The 26518-nt window shown below is 29.9% G+C and overlaps 1 protein-coding gene across 1 annotated transcript in view; it reads right to left on the bottom strand.

Moving 5' to 3' along the window:
- Nucleotides 1-6942: 6942 nt before the first annotated feature.
- Nucleotides 6943-26518, bottom strand: part of LOC127731753 (CYFIP-related Rac1 interactor B-like) — a 33856-nt gene continuing 14280 nt past the window's right edge. Inside the window, exons 4-10 of the mRNA XM_052240598.1 lie at nt 25176-25281; nt 23857-23993; nt 22051-22125; nt 19677-19876; nt 17209-17335; nt 16426-16496; nt 6943-13168 (exon numbers count right to left, since the gene is read on the bottom strand). Coding sequence (XP_052096558.1) covers nt 13099-13168; nt 16426-16496; nt 17209-17335; nt 19677-19876; nt 22051-22125; nt 23857-23993; nt 25176-25281 — 786 coding nt within the window. The 3' untranslated portion in view covers nt 6943-13098. The remainder of the gene's footprint in view (nt 13169-16425; nt 16497-17208; nt 17336-19676; nt 19877-22050; nt 22126-23856; nt 23994-25175; nt 25282-26518) is intronic.

Below are 26518 nucleotides of genomic sequence, written 5' to 3'. Positions count from 1 at the left end.
ACAGTCTGCAGGAAGACATGTCACTGTAATCGTTCACACCATTTAGACTTTGAGTCAACTAGTCTTTGCTCTTACTCCTTAATGACAGTGCTCTGCTAAGAAGCAGCAAAAACCAATTTTCAAGACTTTGAATCAATCAAGCCAGGGATCAAACTAATGACCTGACCTCTCACATTAATGGCAAACAAGCTAACACAAGACCACAGAGACTGTTAAGTGATTGATTGGTGTTTGCTTTATGTCCAGTGGTATATATTTGATAGAAACAGACGTTAAGTCTTGAAACAAGCCGCCTATGGACCCCTCAAAGAGTTGTTGCAATTGTTCTTAATGTGCATTTTTTCTCTTCATGAGGCATAGGACCTATATATGTTGGTCTTCTGACCAGACATGGCAGAGAATTTATATATCCAGCACAGTCAAATAGACTCCCCACTTTTGCAAAGGTTTACTGCCAGCCAAAAGAAGACCATATTTTTATAACCCAGTCACCCTTTTGGTTGGTTAAATGGAAATAGAGCAGATATTGTTGAACAGGAACAAAAATTTAATGAATTTCATCACTATAATTTACTAATATAATACTAAATGCCAACCAATAGAGCAATGTCTAAATATGGATATATCTAAAGCACTGGATATTAAAGGACTAAAACATCACAATATTTCTGAGAAAACAATAACATTGATAATGAAATTAATTTTTAAATGAACTTAACTTAACATACTTCAAGTGGTTATAGATATAAAGTTCAGTGGCCCTAGATTGTTGATTGCCTTCTATTGTGAAGTCCTACAGTTCACTGAACTAGCTTTGCCTCTCATAACACCATTTATCAAGTGGCTGTAAAATTCAACTAAAAATAGGAAGGATTTTGTAGCAAGTCTATTATTTGTTTGTTGGTCCATTCACTGAGTTTCAAAGAATATATTTGGTTTATATATTTATTTTTATTTTTCAATCAAATATTGCAATCTTACTAACAGAGCCAGCAGAAAATTATAAGTTTATTTGGGATGTGTGGCATCCTTCTCCCTTTCTTAACATCAGGCATTAAAATTCATTTGATACAATGCTGCTATCCAAATTGAAAAAAATTGTACATCAAAACTCAATTAATTTGGAAGTTTTTCAATCAACTGCATTGAAATGTCAGATTTTAATACCAATATACAGATATACATATTCTGTAGATAGATTTATAAGCCCCTCTGCTTGCTTAGCAATTTCCCTTCAACAGTTTATGTAAAATTGAGAATCAAAATGGGGAACGTGTCAAAGAGACAACAACCCGACCATAGAGCAGACAACAGCGGAAGGCCACCAATGGGTCTTCAATGCAGCGAGAAACTCCTTTTTAGACATGTATATCCAAAAGCTTAAAAATAAGCAAAAGTGAAATGAGTTCACCAATTTACATTTACTTAAACATGCATTTACTGTAAGACAATTAAATTAATAAAATATTCAGTTAAAAAAATAAAAACAATAGTTATTATGTTTTGTTCCATGAGAATCCTCACTAATGATTATTAATGGTCTATGTAATCCAATAAAGCCATTGTTGAAAGGATACTCTAATGTGTGATTACAATCTATTTACTAAAGAATTCTTGGTTTAAAAGTTCAAGTACAATAACCATGACCTCAAACAATAATAAAACTAATTATTTTATACACCAATAAATATAAACATATCGAATAAACATAATTATCAACAATGGATAATTGTATTGGATGACAATCATTTTCATTTTTTATATAATTTTAAAAATATTTGAAAAGGGTGACGAACCTGTTGAACAAATATTTTCATGATAGGAGTCAATAACATTAGAACACTTAACGTAGAGGAAGCGTGTTATTTGGCATTTCCATTAGGCATATTGGTTCTTTGTAAAAAGGTCCAAGAGTTGAAAAAATAAATATCTATAAAATACGAATCATTTATTCTGTTGAATTTATTTGTGACCAAACAAAAAAAATCTGGTTTTATTATTATTATTTTAAATGAATTTGGTTCTATTTGTAATCAAAAAGAAGAAATTATTATTTATTTTAATTTAAAGAAACTTATACAGGTCATACAGTAAACGAAGGAATGTATTTGGTGGTGGTGGTGGGGGAATAGGGCTTTTAAAAAATAGATAAAGAAAAAAAGGTAATGAATCAATTCAAACTTCAAACTATACCCAAAGAGTAATACAAATATGGTCAATGATAGCAACATACGGTTTTAAACAAAAAGTTACAGAAATATAAAACTTTTCTTCAATACTGACCATAACATATTTTAGTGAACCAAAAAGTATGTCACAATGATCTATGTACAATAATCAGAAAGATTATAGCACGAAGAGTGGGTTAAACTGATTTATTTTTTCCTAAATGATGACCTTTGTTAAATGTTATGTTTTGCATTCAACATATAAAAAAATTTAAAGTATCGTCAAACAGGTAATAGGTAGTCTAACAGATCTAAAAGATGATCACAGGTTTCAACTCATCACTGTCTAAGCTCCTGACTAAGTATTAAGTCATTCTGTTCATTAGTAGCTGATAAAAGTTCATTTAACAAGTACTGAAAAATTCAAAGTATCTGCAAACAGGAAGAAGTTGTCTCACAGATCCCAAAAAGGGCTCACATGTTACAACTCATAATGGTCAAGCTAAAGACAGAAATGTTTGTCGGATGAAAAGACGGATTGACATGGTGAATGAGATATAGCTCCCACTCCTTTTTAAATTTTAAAATTTGAAACGCCAGGCTTGCTGAGCTTTTTAAACATTTAAAATCTAAAACTGTTGAGAGTGGAGAAATATCGTAATACACGAGATATAGTGGTGGAATCTGTTTCTCTAATGATTTTTTAGACAATATTTAAACAAAGTTTATCCTTCCTTTCAAAGATTTTCAGAAAGTTGTGTTTTTTATATGTGATGTTATCAGGCATGGTCGCCTTTTTTCATGAGGTCACAATAGGAAATTCAGAAGAAATAAAATAAATTGCTTCGCTGAGCGCAGCTGGATACGACCGCAGAGGTCCAACCCTGAACAGTTGGGGCAAAAATGGACACAATATTCACGCTTAATACAAGTCTGAATTTGGATTGTAATTAAATATCTGACACAAAATAGGTTTCTGACACAGAATAACTGTAGTCAAAGAACTTAGAATTGGTAATGTGATTTGAATTTATATTCAATTTATGCTTTTGTGCAATACACTATGCTGTTGCGTATCAATAATATTTGAAGAAATTTTGTTTTTAATTTCAGAAATCCATTTTGTTTTTCAATTCCCCCCTTTCCCTTTTTCCAAAAAAAATTCTTTCCCTCAAGATAAGATCATAATCTCAATTCAAATTTCTAATGGAGTTTGCAACCATAATTACCCATTAAAATGCATCATAAAAGTCTTAAAATAGAAAATGACATACATATTCAAGGCTAAAATTAATATTAATTACTGTAACATTTAAAAATAAATTGACAGCTAATCACCTCAAGACAATACAGCATTTCTTATACATAATTTACAAGTGTAAGGGAGGTCATCCAAAACATACACAACATTGTATATTAAATGTGATTGGATTACCTCCCTTTCAAATTGTCCATTAACCAGGAAACCCTTGTTTTTTCCCTTTTTTTGCCCCTAATTCCTAAATGGTTTGAGCCATAACCCCCCAAAGTCAATCTGAACCATCCCTTTGTGGTATGGAAACTTGTGGTATAATTTCAGAGAGATTCATACACTTAAACACAAGTTATTGTCTAGAAACTACAAAAATGCTTATTTGAGCCCCTTTTTTTGCCCCTAATTCCTAAACTGTTGGGACCATAATCCCCAAAATCAATCCCGATCTTCCTTTTGTGGTTATAAAACTTGTGTTTAAATTTCATAGATATCTATTTACTTATACTAAAGTTATTGTCCGGAAACCAACTGTCTTCGGAAGACGACGACGACAACATGATACCAATATACAACCACAAAATTTTTTAGCAGTCGTATAAAATTTTGATGTCATAATTGAATTCAACCAATCATTTGCCAAGTACAATGACTTCTTTAGAGATGAGAAATATTTTTGTAACACCTATAGAGAAATGTGAAAATAGCATGAAAATTAAAGAAATATTATCAGTTTCATAAAAAAAATTTTAACTTTTCTCCCTGCACAAGTTTAGTCCCAAAAAGAGGTATAGGATTTTACATCCTCATTATGATCGGTATTGTTTTTGCATTTATACATCCTGTACAACCAAAATGATGACCTTCTTAGCATATGTTTCATTACTGGACTAGAGAAGTCCAGGCGACCATATTTCCATACATGCAAAATTGAAAGGGAAATAACTAAATATTTGGCAAAGGAAAGCAATAGGTTCCTTTAATGTAACTGAAATATGTTAATAAAATTTGTTTTTATTTTAACACAGTATCAATAAAAAAAAATCCATGTAAACTTACATTGTATTTTGTATTTCAGGAAATGCTACTATTGTCACCTACAAAACAGGCATTTATGTCTGGCATCCTAAAAATTATATCATTGCTTTAAATGTTCCCATCACTGAAGCAATAAATAAAGAAAACTGCAGCCTTATATTGTGATTTTAATGTTACAATACCAACCTTTTATAAATATCTGTTTCCTTTGTCTCTGTAGCAAATCTTTATCCTTTTTATTTCTCTGATGACCCATTTTCTGTAATTTGTTGTCAACATTCTATTGACAATCTATTTCCCCAAAGCCTTACTTCAGTATAGCCCAATAATGTAAGCATATGAAATAGGCACTGGGATTTGTTTATATTTAAGACAATACAAAATAACCTGTTGTATGATGGTCTCCATTGTCTCATTGGCAATCATACAACATCTTCTTACTGTAATATTTGTGTAAATTTGAGCAAAAAATAAACACAGGATTCCTTTTGAGCACACAACATGTTTCTTGAAAAACCTTCATCAGGTAAACTAGAGATCTTAAGTTAGGGAAGTTACATAAAACATTGAAGAGCGTCTAAACCAAACAGGCCTCAACAAAATATTCAAAATCGTCCGAGGTCAATTTAGTTCTTGGTTATAGTACAACTATGGTCAATATTTTATGAAATGATCATTTTATTATGAAAACATATCATTTAAATTATGTCAGTAGGGAAGCACTGGCTAATGAGCAGATGGTACCCTCTGGAAAAGACAGTCAGTCCGCCACCACCATCAGCAGAGGCCCCATGGGAGCAAAATGTATGATAGTGATTCCATACAAGATGTAAAATTCTGTGAATAACAACTAGAAATATATGATGGCAACTACTGCTTATTTGAAAAGAAAGGTTAAAAATCCAGGATTCTGCACGAAAGGCAACAGATGGACTATATAAACAAGTTAAGAAACAACATTAATAAACAGCAAGGCTAGGAGATCATGATAGGTCTTTTCATAAATCAGTGGGGATGGACATTGTATGTATAAACAATACATGTTAATGAATGAAAAAAACAGTGTGTACAAATTTCATAGGATTCATGAAATTCTATTTGAAATACATTGTAATCATGAAGCATATGAAAAATTTGCTAGTTTTTGATGATTAAAGTCCCATTACTCTGGCATGACTATTCTGAGTATTATCAACATCAAAAGGGAGCTAACTTTTAGTAATATGTGACATTGTCAAAAGGTTTCATTTGATTCAATAAAATCAAACTTGATTAATTAAACATTCAAAAATTCAAACTTGATCTGTGTTTTGTGGTAATTAGCATTGTGTATATGTTTCATAACATTTGGTTGAGACAAACTTAAGCTAGAGAACAGAAACGAAAAATTCAGCAATTTTTCCATTTGTAAAGGGACATAACTCTAAAACAGTATAATTGATGTCACCAAAATTCAAACTTGATCTGTATTTTGTGGTAATAAGCATTGTGTATAAGTTTCATAACATTTCGTTGAGGCAAACTAAAGTTAGAGAACGGAAATCAATTTCGGGACGTACGTACGGACGGACATACGTACAGACAAGAGTAAAATTTAATGCCCCTACCACTACGGCGGGGGCATAAAAAATGTTTTTTTTTTAAGTTACCCATAACTCTGGAATTACTTATCTAAAAATAATCAAATTGAAAGGTTGCTAGTCTTCATGGAACATGAAATGGTGTTAAATTTGATAAAGATACATTAAAGCATACTTGAGAAATTGCCAGATTTGCTTGGATGTAAGGATGGACTGTTGGATGGACAGATAGTTTACCACAATACATGTCTTCAACACATGTATAAAAAGTTAACTTTCTTTTGGTTCACTTAAGTCTGAAAATACATATTTTGCAGAGGAAATCACATATTAAGAAAATGAAATGACAAGTTGTTAAAGTTATGTGTAAGATTCAATGAAATCCACTTTAAGGGTAAGTGATGTTGCCAAACCCCCATACATAGATGTTCATGTTCTTCTATTTGGAAAGCCCTAAATCATTCAGATTGAAATTGATGTAGGAGGTGATAAATTGTTTATCAAAATTTCATTGAAATTGCAATCTCCTCCTCATTTGATATAAAAATGTTACAGTCCATAATTTGCTATAAGAAACACTAAGACATAATTAGAGGTGAATAATGCCATTCTGGTACTGAAAATATTATGGAAATTTCATAGAAAATTGATGGTGTTAAAAATACAGACACAGACACATGAATAGACTCACTATATATCGCCACTTTCCATTAAGATCAACACTGAAGACGATCTATAATATTTTTTACAACCTAATAAAATGATCAAAATGTAAATTGAAACTCTACCATAGACTTTGAGTTATCTGTGATGTGACAATATGCAGTGATTTTAAATATGAATTGAATCAGTCCAGAACCATACCCTATGCTAAAAGATTAAAATAAAAATAGAACACTTTAGATACAGTCCAATGGCTTTAATGACATAATTTACAGTAGATGAAAAGCCAACTACACATTATATTTTTTAACACAACAAAAATTTATCAGATGTAGATCCAACAGTAAATCAATTCTTGTTTTTGCATCCAACTTTCGTCAAAAAATTGGTAAAAATATAGGCAAACAAAGTAATAATCTGTTCATTCAAAAGTCCAGGAGAGATAATGTTTTCATTCTCAGTTGAAATCATTGTAATTCCATTAGAGGGGAGATACAATTTGTAGTATTATTTCAAAATTATTTTGAACTTGATAAATATTTTTTTGTAATTTCTTTGTGGTCCCAAACATCTGTTGTGAGGTCTCTTATTAAGTACTTATATTATAATAATTTTTTTTTTTTTGTAATTTCTGTTGTGGTCCCATCTGATATATAGTCTATTACTAATAATGTTAATATGAATTATTTTTGTAAATTATGTTTGGCCCCATCTGTTGCTTAATCTATAATTGAGACTTACAATTTCAACAATTTAAAAAAAAAATATATATTCAAATACCAAATATTCCAAAAAATTAGAGAATCAAGATAGGATTATTTTATACTGAATAAAAGAATTAAGGGAAACATCCATTTGATATAAATTAGTTGCAATAAACTCTAATACTTGTATAATAATTTTGTAAATCAATTCAACTATTGTAAGTTTCTTATGACTGGTCTTTACTCGGAACTTCTTAATCTAGAAAGATATATACATGTAGGGAAAGTGTAATTCAAATGAATAATTCTAGTTGCCAAAGCTGCATTTTTTGCAGAACCTTACCCAAAAAGGAGAACACTGAAAAATTAAAATTTTAAACATTAATTGAGGATGGAGTGGATGTAAAGCTTTATCAGTCATACAAATAAATTACTTGGTAAATCTCTCCTTTCTGCTATGCTGAAGCATTTTAAACCATAAAATGAACATAGCAAAATGGATTTGTATTATTTTATAAACCTGCACAACTTGAACGAGTTCTAATGCACTTAAAAAATGAAATTGAAGTTTTAATCACCATTGATCAAACTAAGCTGCAGTTAGAGGTTCAAAGGGACATAACAAGTTTTTACATGGTAATAATTATGTAATGATTTAATCAAGAGATTCATAATGAGAATTTTTAAATTTGATATAAACTTGAAGCATAATAAAGACGAGAATTGATTTACTAAAGTTTGCAATACTGACATATTTTTTCATAACAGTAACACAAGACACTTATTATTGATATATTAATGATATAATTATTTACTATGTTAAAATTATTTTTCTAACTATATACCATTCAGACACTGTATCTGTATTTAAAAATCTGTTTTTACATTTTTAATATAACTTTTGAAATATTAGTACACATAGGATCTACACCTAGCATCAAATAAATACTTAATTAAACAACTGCAAATGTAAAAGTTTCTCTCTTGCAACTTTGTCCTATAAATGAAATAAAAAAAAAACAAGTAGTGTCTGGCAGATACAAATGCCCCTGCCTGCAAAATGACAGGGCTCTGAAATTTTGTAAAGAGAACACATGCTTGATCTATAACTCAACACTATCTTTAGCACAATATCTACATGATCATAATCCCATTAAAAGTAGGTCATCCAAAATCCAAAACTATTATGCATTCATAAACCGAAAATCAACTAAATATATAAGGGCAAAACAAAAAAGTCAACTGTTGGATTTTTGGGATATTCGAATAATGGAAATATGGACATCCATAACTGTATTAAGTTTCACTTTACAAGAAAACAATTAAAATCCAAATAAATATTTCTGACATTTATCCACATTACAAATCATTGTGATCATGTTTCTGCTACACTTAAGAATTTACAACAGAAACCCTTGTCAATATCTGGTAAGTAAAATTTGACACGTTATAATGTCATATTCTACTATGACTGATGGCTTGGTTTGGTAATGTGAAATCTTTCCTTCTATAGAAAAAACTGACTGGGCATCAGATTGTAAAAAAAGGAATCACTCCACGTCTTTATATGCTGATGTGTACAAAGCTCACTTCTCTTGATATATTTTAAAGCGTACTAGAAGACTGCCAACAAAAAGCAAAGATATGACAGTTGCAAAAAATAGTTTCCTTTATTCCAAGTTAATACTCCTTTCCAACAACAAAACTTCCTTATAAGTTGTCAACTCTATGAAAAGCAATAGAACTATTTCCTGAGGTTTAAAATGTTTTTAAAGAAATTTCAAAGTAGGAATATGATACAAGTTTGTACTTACATAGAGTAATAAATAAAAAGGTAATGTTACAAATGGATTTTTATTACAAAATATATTAAATTTGATTGGAATGGTTTAAATATGTTTTTGGATATTGGAATGTCAATAATTTATGTACACATATGGTTATACTGGTTATAAGTTACACTGATTTATAAAATTATGTTATCATTTCTTACATTCTTAGAAAACATCTATGAGCTCTGGTTAAAACAATGTCTGGCATTCAAAATAACATATTTTTAAATTAATTACAGGAAACTGGCATTCATTGGAGGTGCTGCTGGATGTACCTGTTCTTTTGTCTTTAATATGTTATGATTAAATTTTATAACAGATTTTTTATGTATCTTATCAAAAGGTATACAATTAATAAAATCAATTTAATTCATTGTGAAGGTTCAGTTGACCACCAAAATGTTTCTTCATAGTGAATTGTAATTCTTAGGAAAAAAAAGAAGAGCTAAGACACATAATATAAATGTTTTTCATTCATCGATGAATACAAAAGTAATTGATATTTCATAGTACAGGTTTGATTGACAAAAAACAGTTATTTGAAAAAGCATACAAAAAACGTTATTGACATTCTTACACCCTTACAGAATGAAAAAGAACATTACAAAATACCTCTTACAACTTGTATGGGAATATAAATTTATTAAGGGCATTATCATATAAAAAGTGGTAAAATTCACGGAGCAAAATTCTATAAAAGACATTCAAAAGAAATATAAGACAAGTCTATAATATGACCAATTTGGAAACCCTTGTAATTACATACTAATATTAAGAATTTTTTTTACTGAATTAATTTATTCAATATAATCACAATACACTTCAATATGATGTGACTGTGTGTATGTTAAGTTTATTGTTCCATGTATAAAATATAAAATGTTGACATCTAAAAGATTAAAATAAGATTACACAGAAAGCAATGAAAAAAAATTTGTGTGGCACTTACGTCCCTACCCTATAATATTACATGTATAATGTTACTCTGATAAAGAATTTTTCTGATTTTTATCCCTCAGTAATATGAACACAAACATACATTTTCCTTTCAATGGTATTTATAGTAAAATAACAAATTGATATCCAAAATTATACATTTGGCAGTGCATAATGGCATAAACCTGCTTCTTTATACACAATTCTGTATGTCAAAAGAATATGTTCTACCACTGAAAACATAACTAAATGAATATTGATTTCAGAACATAAGTGTTTCAAATGTTTGATTTTAGAACATAGAGTGCCAAATGTTAACAAAGGTTTGGGCATACACCATCACATGCTAAATTCTGTTATGATGTGCCTCTTTTTGTCATAATCTTCTCGAATTCCAGATAGAAGAACCACTATTTTGATATACTATCATATATATATATATATATTTCATTTTCTTTTTTGGAAATATATGCTTGAAGTAAATTTCAGTGTTCTACCAAGATATTCATGATAGCACTATGATCAAGTAGTACCTTAACCTAAATTGCCAATAATTACTTTAAATCTTTTCTAAAAAATTTAACTTACAGATTATAAATGCATCTTTCGTCAAAAAAATCATTTTACATGACACTTCATCATCTTTTCTCTGTTAGTATGAAAGTTGCTAACAAAGCACATACTAAACCCTAAGATAATCTAAATTGGTTGCTGAAATTTTGGAAAATAAAGCAATTCAGTGAACAACTTATCCCTGTGATACCAACAGGCTTAAAAGGTTTCTGGACAACACATAAAATAGATAATTTTCAAATCTCTTCTGATTGATCTGATTACATAAAAAAATCTGCATTTATTTATGTAACCTAAAAATTTCAAAATTTGTTCATGCATCTAACCTACAAGAAAGGTATCTCAGTCTACAAATAGAAATAAGATAAATTCTTCATATGTCTAATACATATGAAATTAGATTTCATCCCAACAATCACCTTCAAATTTTGTTTCATGTAAAAAAATGCTCAAAAATCCTTCAACTTAGTCGGTTTAAAGAGGGTGAAGAAATCATAATAATTATAATTTTATTATACTGTATCGCTTTTATAAACATTAAATTGGTCCAACAGATAATATTAAATTTGGTCTTTACCAGTCATTCCTAAAGGTTAATAAAAAATTTCTACAAAAGTCAAGTGTTTCAAAATTCATTTCAAGTATACAAAAATGTAAACAAAGCAAAACAAAGTACAATTCCACACATTCAAACAATGAATTTTCAGCGCAATAACAACAAATATTATGAAGCAGCAGATTCACACACGGAAGTCAAACAGATCTCTCATAGCATGAGCAACTACTAGTTAAACCCTGATAAATAACGCAAATATGTTATCTGGAAAACCAAATAGGTTATATTCACAAGTGCATTAAAGTTGACCTAAAAATTGTTTTTCAGTATGATAAAAGTGATTTTTTTTTGTTTTATGCCAATCTCTTTAAATAAGCTGATAATTTTTTTTGCTCTTTTCTTTTGCCATTGGTTGACTGTGTATTGATGTGTTGTTAGACTATCTAACTATCTAAAATATTCCAGTCTATAATTAAATGTTTCCATATAATACCTCTAGACACAAAAACAGATGAGTTTACAATAGCTATGGCACAAATAATTGCGGTTATCTGGTTTGTTAAGAAATAAGTGGTCCTTGAGCAAAACATAATCCACAACATATATGCCAGTGATTGTTAAAAGCTGTCTGCTCTGTCCAGATTTTTCCAAGCAATATCAATCATCTTTTTTTCTCAGAATGTTTTGAGAGTGAATAAATACTAAAATTCATATGTCAAGTACCAATGATTTCTATAAATGCAAATTAGTCAGTGAATTTTGAAATTAATCAAATGAGATCTAGGTATATGTCAAAGAGACAGCACACAAAAAAGTCATCTAGCCATTTTATTACATTTCTCATTTCATCAGTGACTGTCCTATAAATCATACAATACACCAATTCCTGTCATGTAGGACAACACACACTGAAACTATCTCTGGTAAAAGAACTTAAGATAAATCACTAAATTATGTTATTTTCGATAAACTGTACATTTCCATCATGATAATTATAATCTGTGTGAAAAACATATCAGAATGTTTTTTTTTCCAGGAAATCTTCTGCAAATATTTTGATTTTAATTAATTATATATAGAAAGAAATTATAACAGTGTAGACAGAGATCATCAACAAGGGCTATGCAATACTGGCTTTAAAATAAAACCACAACATTTGTCGTACTATTGCATGTTTAAATATGTATTGTATGTTTCTTTGTACTTTTGTTTTATTGGTTTTTAGAGAATAAACTGTTTACTTATCACTTTAACACAATTGGATAAACTTATTGCCAAAAATTTTAATACTTGAAATACAAACAAATCCTTGGATAAAGTAATGGCATATACACCAAACAGGTTTTCATAATTTAATCAACCATTGATATGCAACTTTTTTCTTAAAACTTTAAGTCATAGAAATTGAAGAAAAGAAAAACAATGTCCTACGAGTATGATAACTCTCAAATCAGTGTAATAAATTCTTTAAGTAACACCGGTTTTTACAGTTACAAGAACAAACTTAACATACTGCTATTAACAGTTATTTTTTTCATCTCCAATGAGCAAAACAGCTTTAAACATAAACAATTCATAATAATAAAAATTACTACTCTGAAATTGTACAGAAAAAGATAAAGCATTTGAAAAAAAGTTTACAAAATAGCTCATACAAAATATGAAAATCTTAACAAATATGCATATAATTTCTATAAAAAAGTATAACAAACAACAAAACATTACATCACATCACATTATTTTTCTATCGTTGTAAATCACATGACAATCACATGATGACATATAGCACTATAAAATTAATTGGTGGCTAACATGGACTTGATTGTTTTTGGTGTAGATTCATCATTTAAATGTAAAGTTGTATACCTGAAAGAAACAAATAAAATTAATTCAAAAGTAAATCTCTTCCATTGCCAGAGTTATCAAATTTTTCATACATACTCAGAATATGATTTTTTTCTTTTGCAAGATTACATTTGAAACAAGCATTCTGTGGGTATTGCATGGCAATACATAGTCCCCTACCGGTTAAGAATTCATTGTAATGGAAGGAAATTCTAACTTGATCTATAACTTGCCATGGTGTAAACTACATAAAAATATCAAGTCAAAATCTTCAAGCATGACAAAAAAACTGTTGAAAACTGATTATTTAAGTGAATTTTCTATGTCCAATGACCATAACTCTGCACAAAATTATCAGACTGGAACAAAATTCCAACTTGATCTGTAACTTGTCATGATAAAACTATATACTAATTATCAAATCAATATCTTCAAGAATGACAAACAAACCTACCACTAAATTCTTCAAACAATTTACCAAAGAAAAGGAAAAAAATCCAAAATGTCATTTTGTCTTCTAAAAGTCTTTTAAAAAATGAGTTATTTCCCTTTGAACAGAAATCTACTAATTAATAAGTATTTCATCAAAAATTTAATTCTAGGGAAAGGGCTTTAACTGAACAAAGAGAAAAGCTAAAATCGTGAAAATTGAACTTAACCTGTAACTTGTCATGATTAATCAATAAACCAAATATCAAATCAATACCTTCAAGCATGAAGAAAAAAAGTCTGGAAAACTGATTTGCCGGACAGACAGACAGACAGACGGAGTGCAAACCTAAAGTCCCCTTCGACTTCGTCGGTAGGGGACTAATAAGTCATAAAAGTTCTTCAAATTTTAAGTTTTTTTCACTCACAGTGTTGGACAAGAATGAATTAACTGCTTATATAAACAAAAAATATGAATATAAATATATTGAGGAAGATAAAATAACAGGAGTAATACCACCATTGTTTTCCCCTATTAGTCTTTGTTAAATTGGCACTTTTCAAAAAATTGTGCAGAATTTATCTTTGTTTCAAATAAAGAAATTCTTGGCATGAGTAAGGTTTTATCCTGTCCAGTACAACAGACAAAATTTCACATAACATTTCATTGCTTATAAGATAATAACCATCACTGGAAGTTAACCAATCAAATTTCACCCCTTTTTTTCCTGTTTACGAGCTTTAGTAACCATTTAACCTCAAGTTTCCAAAGTATTTTATAAAAACACCAAATAAACAAAAAAATGGTGCTTTGAAACACCCAAGATATATGTTTATGACTCAGAAATATTTTACTGCAATGAAATGTATGATTAATTTCATACAACTGTCAAATTCAAAGGAAAATTTGTTCTACCCTTTTTAGTATGAAACCAGATGTGATGTTCTATGATTTGGTGGTATTACACCCAACATATATGAGCAATCAAAAATTTGTGAGCATTTCTTCAACCATGATGTAGTTAGAGCAGTTTTTTGCTTTAGATAAACAATGGCTGCCCTCTTCTTGTATCTTATGTACTGACTAGTCATAAAATAGCTTTTTCCTTTGGATATAAATGAATATTCTTTTACTTTGTAAAAAGGTATTTTTCCAAATCCAAGTGTTTTAATAGAAAAATTTGGTGAAAAGTTCTAAATTTTGAAATTGAGCATTCATATTGTTTGACATTTCTTATAAGAATTGACAGAAAATCAAGTATATGTGGAATTGTGAAAATAATGAAAATCTTCTTAATGTGAAGCAGGGCTTCCAAAACGTTGTATTGTCTGGACTTGACCGATAAATTATATGTTTGACTTGTAGTGCCAAGCCTGAAACTGACATATAACCTAGGTTTGCCATTTTAACATAATTCAGAAAAAATTGATTTTTATGCGATCTTTTTGACCTGACCTTTTGACTTCAACAGCCCCACATTTCCGGTCATAAAAGTGACATGATGAATAAATACTATCAAAACAAACCCTACTTAAATACCCTTTAATTACAATCAAGATAATTAGTTTTCTGAGAGCTAAAATTTACCTCTTCAGGCGACAGATAAACTATTTTGTACTGGACATTGATTGGTCTATCTAAAGTTATTTTCTCAAATTTCAGCGGTGTGCATCTAATTAATTTACTCAAAAAGATTAAGATTATCAGAACTATGTATATCAATATGATTTAATGAAAAATTTAAAAAGGTAGTAATAAAGGTTTTTAGCAAAAAATCGTCAGAACCACGTTGTTTGAACTAGTACACGTGTGCGCAGGTGTGATATTAAACTATGCATCCCAATTCTTCAAAAATACAAAAATAATTAAAGATACCTTTATCTAATGTTTATTCCCGAGTATTTTCTTGAAGAAATAACATGGAAAGAGCTACTTAAACTTAATCCTGCTTTGTAAACGTACACAGATTTTATGTATCCGTCTCTGGTTCGTGTTTTACCATTCAAGTCAACATCTCTATTAGGAAAATGAGCTTTTTTTTTCGAGTTTAATATTGTTTTTATGTCAATCACTGTTTATTTGATGCCCAACTGATTACCATGATTGCCTTTTGATACCAAGTCTTAAGGGATTTAAATCGGGATAAGACAAAAAATGTCCAGCTGGCTCAAATATTTTTTGGAAGCTTTGACGTGAAGGCTTACATAGCCTAGGATTCTGGCCCAATTTTTGCATATCGCCAATAATGGAAATATACCTGTGACCACCTTTCAGCACTGATCAGGATTAAACAAGTGTGTGTAATATGTAACAATAAAAAAAGATGCGATAAGGGCCCTTTTCGGCCTATAAAAATAAAGTATTACAAAAACTAAAAATAATCATTATGAGCAAAGTTTAACATATTATATTTTTGAAATAACATTAATATTTACAGAGATTTTATAGTCTAAAGATAGCTTAGTTCCTTTTTTTCTTCTTCAAAATTTGCATCTTTTCCTACATATTTGTTATTGGGAAATGTTGAGTGCATGCAAGTACCACAAAAATATTTACTTGAAATAAGTATTCATTTGTTGTTCATATATAAATTTTTCTCCTACCATTGAAAGAATATTTTAAACAAAACAACTTTTCTAGAATTATAGGCAAACATTGAAAGCAAACAATTAAGATATCTGGTTTAAATTCAAATTAATTTTCATATATCGGAGAAACTAAAATATCTGATATTTTTTATCTGCAATGGAAATGCAACACATTATATCTTGTTTTATTATGTTACTTATACCAGATTGTGTTTTCGATATATACTTTACATATTGTTGGTTAAATAAATGATCCATACCTTAAAGCATTTAATAATCCTTCCACTCGTCTCTGTTCTTGGTCCTTAAGAACTTTTATGGAACCTTTTATCTATTAAAAAACACAAGTCATAATTATTTTAAAAAAATAAACCATATCTGATCATTGCTCACAGGTTACTGAATACCATCAAAATATTTTGTTCTTCTACATCAACAAATCTTATCAATTTTTCCCAAGTCAGGCAAGTCTGGCCTTTGTTAGTCTTGTATGTTTTTTTAATTTTGGTTCATTTATATGTTTCAGAGTTTAGTGAACTAGTATACGTTATTGCTTAGGGGCCAGCTGAAGCCTGCCTCCGGGTGCGGGATTTCTCGCTCTGTTGAAGACCCATTGGTGGCCTAGGGCTGTTTTCTGCTCTTTGGTAGGGTTGTTGTCTCTTTGACGCATTCCCCGTTTCCATTTTCAATTTTATTCTATTTAGCAAAATACTAGGTTTTTAGTTGTGTCTTTTATATGTGTAAAATTGTAAATAAACTTTATGAATAACATTTTTAGTGAGGTCAATGAGACATCAACCCAACAACATAAAAAACCAAATAATAGAAAAATTTCTACACAATATGTCAAGCTCTAAATCACCGCGAGTCTAGAAAAGTATACAGTCGACATGAGGTATTCCACTCTATGTTTCTATTGTTCTATTGCATCAAAGTAACAAAATAGTAATTTAGAATATGTTGTGTTGATAGTTGCTGTCTACTAACTTAAATAAACATATCCTTTTATTTGATGCTTTTACTGATTAGTAGATTTGACTTACATCTATCATTGAACCTTTAGCAAAAGCACCAACAGGATGGACATAGTCATAAAGAATGATAACTCCAACCATTACACGTAAACAGAACAATTTGGTCTCTACACTTTGGAAGCGTGATGTAAATTCCCTATAAAAAAGCAGAAGTTATTATTCTTTAGTATAATTTGGACAAATAAGTTTTTAAAAATGACATAAATACTATATTAAATTATAAAGCCAATTTAACATGACTGTATGTCAAATATGCATTTTTATTAATCTTAGAATTCTAACTTTCTTGGTTTTCAATGATTTCAATAAACCAAGAACTAAATATTGAATCAAATTAAACATAACTAAATATGTATTATCATACAGTTGTGAACACTTATGGTCCCATATCCTGTCAATACTTATACTTTGGCATTGCACAAGGTCATGATTTTCTTTGACTGTTTATTACATCTTTTCACTAACTATGTTGGAATAATACTGATTGAAATTTCAATCTCAGAAAACACTATTAATTTATTTGATTTAATTTGCTTTGAACTAGCTTTAAGTTATTGTGAGTTCTCTTGGGTCCATATTTTATGTCTTTTGCCCTTTTGTTATTTTTTTGTGCTTTGTGCCAATTTGATGAGTTAAGCCCTTTTCAACTGATTTTTAAAGTATGTTCTTATGTTGGGCTGTTACACCACTTTCCCAGGTTAGGAGAGGGTTGAGCACTCATAAAACATATTCTTAATGAGGCTGTCCAAAGTTTGGAGCCTGGAATTCAGTGGTTTTAATTGGTTGCTTTCTGCCATTTTTGTTTTTTGTTTATTGTTTTAGCATAGATAATGCCATTGTTTTTATTGTTTGAATTGTTTCACATTTTGTCATGCCAGGCCTTTTAAAGCTTACTTTACAGTATGTTTTTGATCATTATTGAAGGGTGTATGGTTACCTAAAGTTGCTTGCATACACATCCTTTGGTCTCATTGGAGATCATACCACTTCTCCTTATATGACAAATATCTGCTTTGGTACTTACGAAAGTTCAATCATGACTTTATATATATATGCCTTTGTACTTTAATACAGAGATTCAATTATGGCTTGACATATATCTGCCTTTTACGGAGATTCGATCATAATGTTACATATATCTGCCTTTGCATTTACGGAGATTCAATCATGATATGACATATATCTGCCTTTGTAATTACTGAGATTCAATTATGATGTTACATACATCTGCTTTTGTACTTTGGAAGATTCATTCATAACTTTACATACATTTGCCTTTGTACTTTGGGAGATTCATTCATAACTTTACATATATCTGCCATTGTACTTACTGAGATTCATTCATAACTTTACATACATCTGCCTTTGTACTTTGGGAGATTGAATCATAACTTTACATATATCTGCCATTGTACTTACTGAGATTCAATCATAATTTTACATATATTTGCCATTGTACATACTGAGATTGAATCATAACTTTACATATATCTGCCATTGTACTTACTGAGATTGAATCATAACTTTACATATAACTGCCATTGTACTTACGGAGATTCAATCATAACTTTACATATATCTGCTATTGTACTTTGGGAGATTCAATCATAACTTTACATATATCTGCCATTGTACTTTGGGAGATTCAATCATAACTTTACATATATCTGCCATTGTACTTAGGGAGATTTTATCATGACTTTACATATATCTGCCATTGTACTTCGGGAGATTCTGCCATTGTACTTTGGGAAATTCTGCAATTGCACTTAGGGAGATTCGATCATGACTTTACATATATCTGCCATTGTACTAACGGAGAATCAATCATAACTTTACATATATCTGCCATTGTACTTACGGAGATTCAATCATAACTTTACATATATCTGCCATTGTACTTACGGAGATTGGATCATTACTTTACATATATCTGCCATTGTATTTACGGAGATTTGATCATAACTTTACATATATCTGCCATTGTACTTAGGGAGATTCTATCATAACTTTACATATATCTGCCATTGTACTTAGGGAGATTTTATCATAACTTTACATATATCTGCCATTGTACTTAGGGAGATTCAATCATGACTTTACATATATCTGCAATTGCACTTAGGGAGATTCAATCATAACTTTACATATATCTGCCGTTGTACTTAGGGAGATTCAATAATGACTTTACATATATCTGCCATTGTACTTAGGGAGATTTTATCATGACTTTACATATATCTGCCATTGTACTTACGGAGAGTCTATCATGACTTTACATATATCTGCCATTGTACTTAGGGAGATTTTATCATGACTTTACATATATCTGCCATTGTACTTACAGAGATTCAATCATTACTTTACATATATCTGCCACTGTACTTACGGAGATTCGATCATAAGTTTACATATATCTGCCATTGTACTTACGGAGATTCGATCATAACTTTACATATATCTGCCATTGTACTTACGGAGATTCGATCATGACTTTACATATATCTGCCATTGTACTCAAACAATCTGTTGTATTTTCTACTGGTAAGTCTTTATGTGTTGATACAAATTTTGTTGTAGCTTCACTTAGAACTTTCAACATAGGTGTAGAATTAGCATAAAACAAAGCTATTCTATTTGCCATTTCGTTTGACACTATATTTTCAACTATGTGCTCCTGAAAGACATAAAATACAGCTCTAATATACAAAAACTTTGACAAATACTTTTAATAATCATGCATGTTAATTGTTCATTGCCTAGTGATTTTGAATTGTCTCATTGATGTTCCCCATTACATTCATTAAACTAGGATACATGCACAGTATCTTATTTATCTAAAAAATCATTATTCATTCAGTAAATTTATTAAATATTGTATTTTATGTAAATTCTACAAAGCAAGTCTTTTTGTTGTCTTTACTTATTTTGGTTTCTTCTTCTTCATCTTACTGATAAAAAGCTGTAATATGAAATTCCAAAACAAGAGTTGATTACCGTCTTTAGGTGTGTATAGTACACAGGTTTTTACTCTGGGAATGAATCTGAAACGGAGGGTGCATATTATGTATGGTTACACTGTCCTTTACACTTTTTTTCGGGCCAAATTCCGACCAAGAAACCAGGTGGTCTAGAGGAAAATATTTTCGTAGCATAAAAGTGATTGTTGTTATGAATTACATATAAATAAGAAGATGTGGTATGAGTGCCAATGAGACAACTATCCAACCAAGTCACAATGTGTAAAAAGTAAACAATTAGCGACCGCCAGTGTTTTATTTTACTTTTCGTAGTATAATGTGATCACATGTCATGTGACTTTTAATGGTTGTAAAGGTGAATAAAGTGATGATTTTAAACACGTTTTTACTTTGTAACATTTTTTTAAAAACCTTCATACAAATCATAATTGCAGACATGTCAAAACCATCTTGTAAACTGTACGAATTTGATTATGGAACAAAATTAATCTGTCAATTGATTTGTTTTGACAACGATAAGACTTCCTAATTGATATTCAATAAGAGTGTGATAATCCGGATTAAACGATTCAATGAGTACCAACAAACAATAAATAAAATTAGCAGATTAATATTTATTTCAGCACTAATTTATCAACATAAATATTACAATTTATCTTTTTATTGTGTAATTAAGAATATTTGTAATGATTCCGTATTCTGTACAAAATTCACCAACTGCGATTTGTATTTAAACAACTTCCCAGATGGTACCTGCTTGATGTGCAAAAAGAATGAAGAAACTATGAATCACTTCCTGTTGATATGCATATGAAAACCACTAATGTTAGAAATAATAAGCATTTGTATTATGCTGTGTGCAGGACATAAATTAGACACCACATATGATATTGCAACAATTATAGTCAACCCAAATTTTTACTGCACACAACTGAAGTCCGAAGCTCTCATATCAGACATTGATACTAAGTTAGAACCATTATGTAGAAGCTTGTGCTATAAGCTACATGCGAGAAGATACCAACTACTAGACATCACAAAGAAGCCTAGAACTGTTAAATAACATTCCTTTATATGGACTGATCGCATCTTGGTACTGTCTAGTTTCCCTTAGTTTATACTTATAAATAAATTATTTTTAAAAAGTATATAAATTATCTTAACTATTTCAAAATCTCTGCGATTCTGAGTTTTTAAAGTAGATAATAGACATTCTGCTTAGTAGACATTTAGATTTTATAGCAGATAAAAACATCTTCGTGTAAATAAACCTTGACAATTTGTCTTATTGGTGAAGGATTGGTGATAGAACTGTAAATAGTTACTGTATAGGACCGTTTTAATATACTGGTGGATAGTTGCCAGATTGGCAGAAGACAGAAAATACAGATACAGATACAGATTAACACTTCCTGTTGTTCTCAAACACATCTGCGGAAACAAAAAAGAATCAAGCATCGTTTGCTAAATTATTTATTCTGCAACAATATTTTCATTATCCTGTAATCAACTAGGACTGGAGTTCAATTTGTCTCCGAAAAAGAATTCACTTTTCAATGGAAGCATTTTACCGAGTTTCAAGTTGGGATTTTCCCAGAAAGTCCCTGGGTGTTAAACATAGAAACTTTTTTTCTCAAGTTATAAGGTCGAAAAAGGGGGGTGCCTACTATGCATGTGTGCGTTTTATACACACCAACAGATGGTATAATGAATTTTCAAAAAGGAATGCTCTGTGGAAACCATCACAAACTGGTTACCAATACTTTATAAATGTAGCGTTCTAATTTCAGGGCACACCACATGTGTTTTCTGAAATAATTTTTATCAGGTTAAAAGCATTTGAGATCTTATTATGAAAATGTATACATACCTCATTTGCCAATTTCATTCTACTTAAAGTCCTTCTGTAATAACTAAAATCATTCTGTATGGAGGGGTTGGTCATCTGAAATAGGTAAACTTCATGTACTTTCAACGTATATATTTAAATGTCTGACTACATATATATAGTTCGAAATTAACCAAATTTTGCCTCAAACATTTGACTTCAAAAACAAAAAGACTCATATACATTAGTTACAGCAAGTTTTGATATTAGCATGTTATATAATATTTGGAAATTCAGTTGTGCATTTTCATTACATAAATATATTAGTTTCCTTTGAAATCAAGTATATTACTGAAAACAAACCTAGAAAAATGTTTTTTCATATGAAAAAGTCATATTAATTATTAAAAGAGCAAAAATGAAATCTGTACTCCATTTTTACATGACAAAATTTTACACATATGAATCCCTAAATTATCATTACAGCTTTTGAAAAGAATGTTCAGAACTAAATGAAATACACATGATATTTGCAGCGCTGCCAATAACTTTTCATCAAAAAAGGGAATGACCTGTGAAAGAATTACCCCAAGGAAAAGCTTTATTGATGGAGATGAGGAGAATGAACTCTGAGCAAATTAATTTAATAAAAAATAAAATAAAATTTTGAATGCAAAATTAATGGGCAAGATGCTTCTTTTGCTTAGTTATGACACAGCCTTTACACTATTTGTCATACTTTTCTGCAAAATTTTATGAATCTTGGAATTGGTCTATTGATTCTCATCTCTTTGTAAAAAAACAAGATTTACTGTGAGGCTGCAAGCTATTGGTCACTAATAATACCTAAGCTTTAAGTATTCAATAAACAGGAATTTGATGAAAGGTGGATGTGAACACAGTATATCATGCTCACATGAAACACAACAAAATTTAACGAAGCTCTGATTTGTAGTTCCTGAGAAAATAGTGACCATAATTTCATTCGTGGCCATTGCATGTAAGAATATATGCATGCAAGTATTTTGGCTATTAAGAATTTGATGAGCAATGAATGCAAAAACCCATCACATGGTAAACCAGGGTTGATACCAGATATCAGAAAGCCTTGATTTGTTGTTTCTAAGAAAAATGCAACGGAAATTTCATGAATCAGACGTACTGAAAGACACATAGTTTAAAACAGTAAAGATATTTTATTGCTGTAAACATTTCTTTTTAATGATATGAAAATATGAGGGGAACAAAACAATTTTGCTGTTTAAATCATCAAGGTATGAGTGATGTATGAAACAGATATTTTATTGCTGTAAACCTTTCCTTTTTAACATTTTGTGGAGGTCACCAGATTCGTTTTTGCTGTCTATATTATGTATTGAGTGTGAGTGATAATGAAAAAAACATGAAAAAGTATCATTTTGTCGTTTTTTTAAAAGTCTTTTTCATGCTACATATTGAGACTTATTCATTCTATTGAAAAAATAACCTGTTGACTCCCTCATCTTGTGGTATCATTTAAGCAAAAATGTTTACAGCAATAACATATCATTTTTATTCAAAATTCTAATTCAATCCAAAATATCACCCAACTTTAACTTAAATAAATGGGAATTGATGGCAAATTAATTAAATTTATTCACACTTTGTCTACATTTTTGAGTTTGACATATGGTATTGTCACCTGTTTAGTGTTGGAGACTTTTACATAGTCTTTTCTGGTTATGTTTTGCTGTTGGGTTGATGTCCCATTCACTAATACTTAACATCCCCTTTTATTCATATATCCCCAAAATTCCTTTAAAGTAACAATAGGGATTTCATCATCTGTTGATACTGTGTGTAGTTTACCTTCAGATCATCAAAACGGAGTACAAAATCTAATATGTCTGCAAACTGTCTAAACAAAGCTTGCTGCTGCTCTAAATGTTCTCTAGGGGATAAATCATTGGAACACAACACTTGAAGTAATTCTTGTACAATTCCATCTGAAATGAAATTCACCATTAATATCTTCTTTCGTTTCCTCTTATTCTCACAATGTTAATACAAAACGAAAAGAAACTGATGACTCATTCTGACAACCTGAGTTTACTCTTGGTTTTTGGTTGAACTCATATTTGTTCAATCGTACTGTTTTTTGTATAATTTTCGTGGACTATTGTTGGTTTGTTTATTTCCGGTTATTGTGTTTGTCTTTTTAGTCAACTTATGATTTTAGGTTACCCCTTGATACCCTCTCCCCTTTACTGTATGTTTGAAAATCATAAAAACATTAAGTAACATTAAGTTGTATGGTAGTTGGACATTTCCCTGTACAATTAAATAAATACAGTGTCAATTTAATTGTATTTCATATTCAATTAAAATGTATTTCCAGTTCACAAAAAATCTTTCCTGGTATTACTTCCTGTTTATAGCCATTCAGTGTGTAATATTCCTGTAATGTTTTCATAGATTTGATATACCTGTAATCAAATCATTTTTCATAATAAGTTTCGCATATATCAAATTACAATAATAATACAGTTAATAGGCCTGTCAATGGCAACATAATGTTTCAAAAAGACAATTTTTATATACATATCCAACATGAAATAATGACCATGAAGTATAGGCACTTAGGTACTCAAATACCTCCTTTTTCCACTTTAAAATTATAGTTGTTAAATCATAATTCTCGGTACAAAATTTCTTTTTCGATGAAAAAGATTTAATGATATGTTTCTTGACATACTTTTTATGATAGTTGGACATTTCCCTGTACAATTGACCCAATATACACTCTTTTCATTTACCATGAATGCATAAAAAGCATGATGGCCTATGCAAATGACAAAATATACATTTTTTTCTCTTTAGCCTTGTTTTATTTACATACAGCTAAGATGTATGGATTGGTATGTTAATTTATATCAAATATCAAGGTCTGTTATAAATACATGTAAACTGAAAACAACTACAATCCACCTGAAAACTGAAATTAAGACAAGAAGTTTGTCTTGCTTTGCAACCTTGGTTGCAAACAATATAAAAATGGAATTTCAATACATTTAAAACCAAGGAATTTCACAGAACTTTGATATAAATAGGCCTTTCATTAATCATACCACAATTTTCTAGTTTTCCAACCATTGGACATGTTAGACATACAAATACAAACTACTAACCTACTTCATTGGAAAATTCATAATAATTTTTCAATTTTCCAACAAGTGGACATACTGCTTGCCAAGCCTTGTCTTGTAATTCATCTGATTTTGGATTAGATATAGCCTACAAGTAAATAAATTCTCAGTATTGTAGAAAATTTGAATAAATGAATATATGGGTTAAATCATGTATGCAATCTAAATGTATCACAATAAATGAAGGTATAAACCACTAACATATTCCTTCAGTAGTAGAAAAGGAAATTTATAAATAAACTAGAGGCTCTCAAGAGCCTGTGTCGCTCACCTTGGTCTATATGCATATTCAACAGGGGGACACTCTCCAACATTGTAGACGAGAATAGAATTAATGACAAAAAACTCTGTTGTTTTTTTTTGTATCTTATATTGCTGATCATTGAAGTCTGTTTAGTTTCTCTCTATCTTCATGATCTTATTTAGCTTTTGCTCTAAACACAAAAGAGGGTAAAAAAACTCCTATAGAGAGTAACAGTCTACTTATTATATCAGCAAAATTTGACTTGTTAGTAGATCTCGTCTTGCTTATCATTTTTGATTATTTAAGTTTCTATATATCTATTATAATTAATATCATACAAGGAAAAACGCAAAAAAAGGGTAAAAATCATAATTCAAGGGCAATAACTCCAATAAGGAGTCGTTGGACAATTTCTGCCATTTGTCTAAATTGTAGATCTTGTCTTGCTGATCATTTTTGTATATTTAAGTTTCTTTCTATCTATTATAAGTTTTAAGATATAAGACAAAAACGCAAAAAAAAATGTACAAATCGGCATCAAAGTGAAATAACTCTAATAAGGAGTCAACTGATGATTTCAACCATAAGACTTATTTGTACAACTTGTCCTTCTGATCATTTTTGCTATTTAAAGTTTCTCTCTATCTTTTATAGTTTTCAAGATATGATAAAGGCAAAAATCGAAAAAAAAAAATGGTAAAATTTGTCATTTAAGGGCAATAACTCCTATAGGAAATTGTCTTACAGTTTTGACGTATATGGATAATTGGTAGAGCTTAACATTATGAACAATTTTACACTTTTCAGATTTCCTCTTTTTATAACGGTTATCAGAATAATAGACAAACTTGCATTTTACCCCATATGTTCTATTTTTTGCCATGTCAGCCATCTTTGTTAGCAGGCAGGGTCATCAGACACATTTTTTAAACTGAATACCCTAATGATGATTGTGGCTAAGTTTGATTCTATTTGGCCTAGTAGTTTCAGAGGAGAAGATTTTTGTAAAAGATTACAAAAATTTACGAAAAATTGTAAAAAATTGACTATAAAGGGCAATAACTACTTAAGGGGTCAATTG

Source organism: Mytilus californianus, unplaced genomic scaffold (assembly GCF_021869535.1).
Source record: "Mytilus californianus isolate M0D057914Y unplaced genomic scaffold, xbMytCali1.0.p SCAF_1, whole genome shotgun sequence".
NCBI lineage: Eukaryota > Metazoa > Mollusca > Bivalvia > Mytilida > Mytilidae > Mytilus > Mytilus californianus.
The sequence above is the reverse complement of the archived record's forward strand: the minus strand, read 5'-3'. Positions and strand labels throughout refer to the sequence as shown.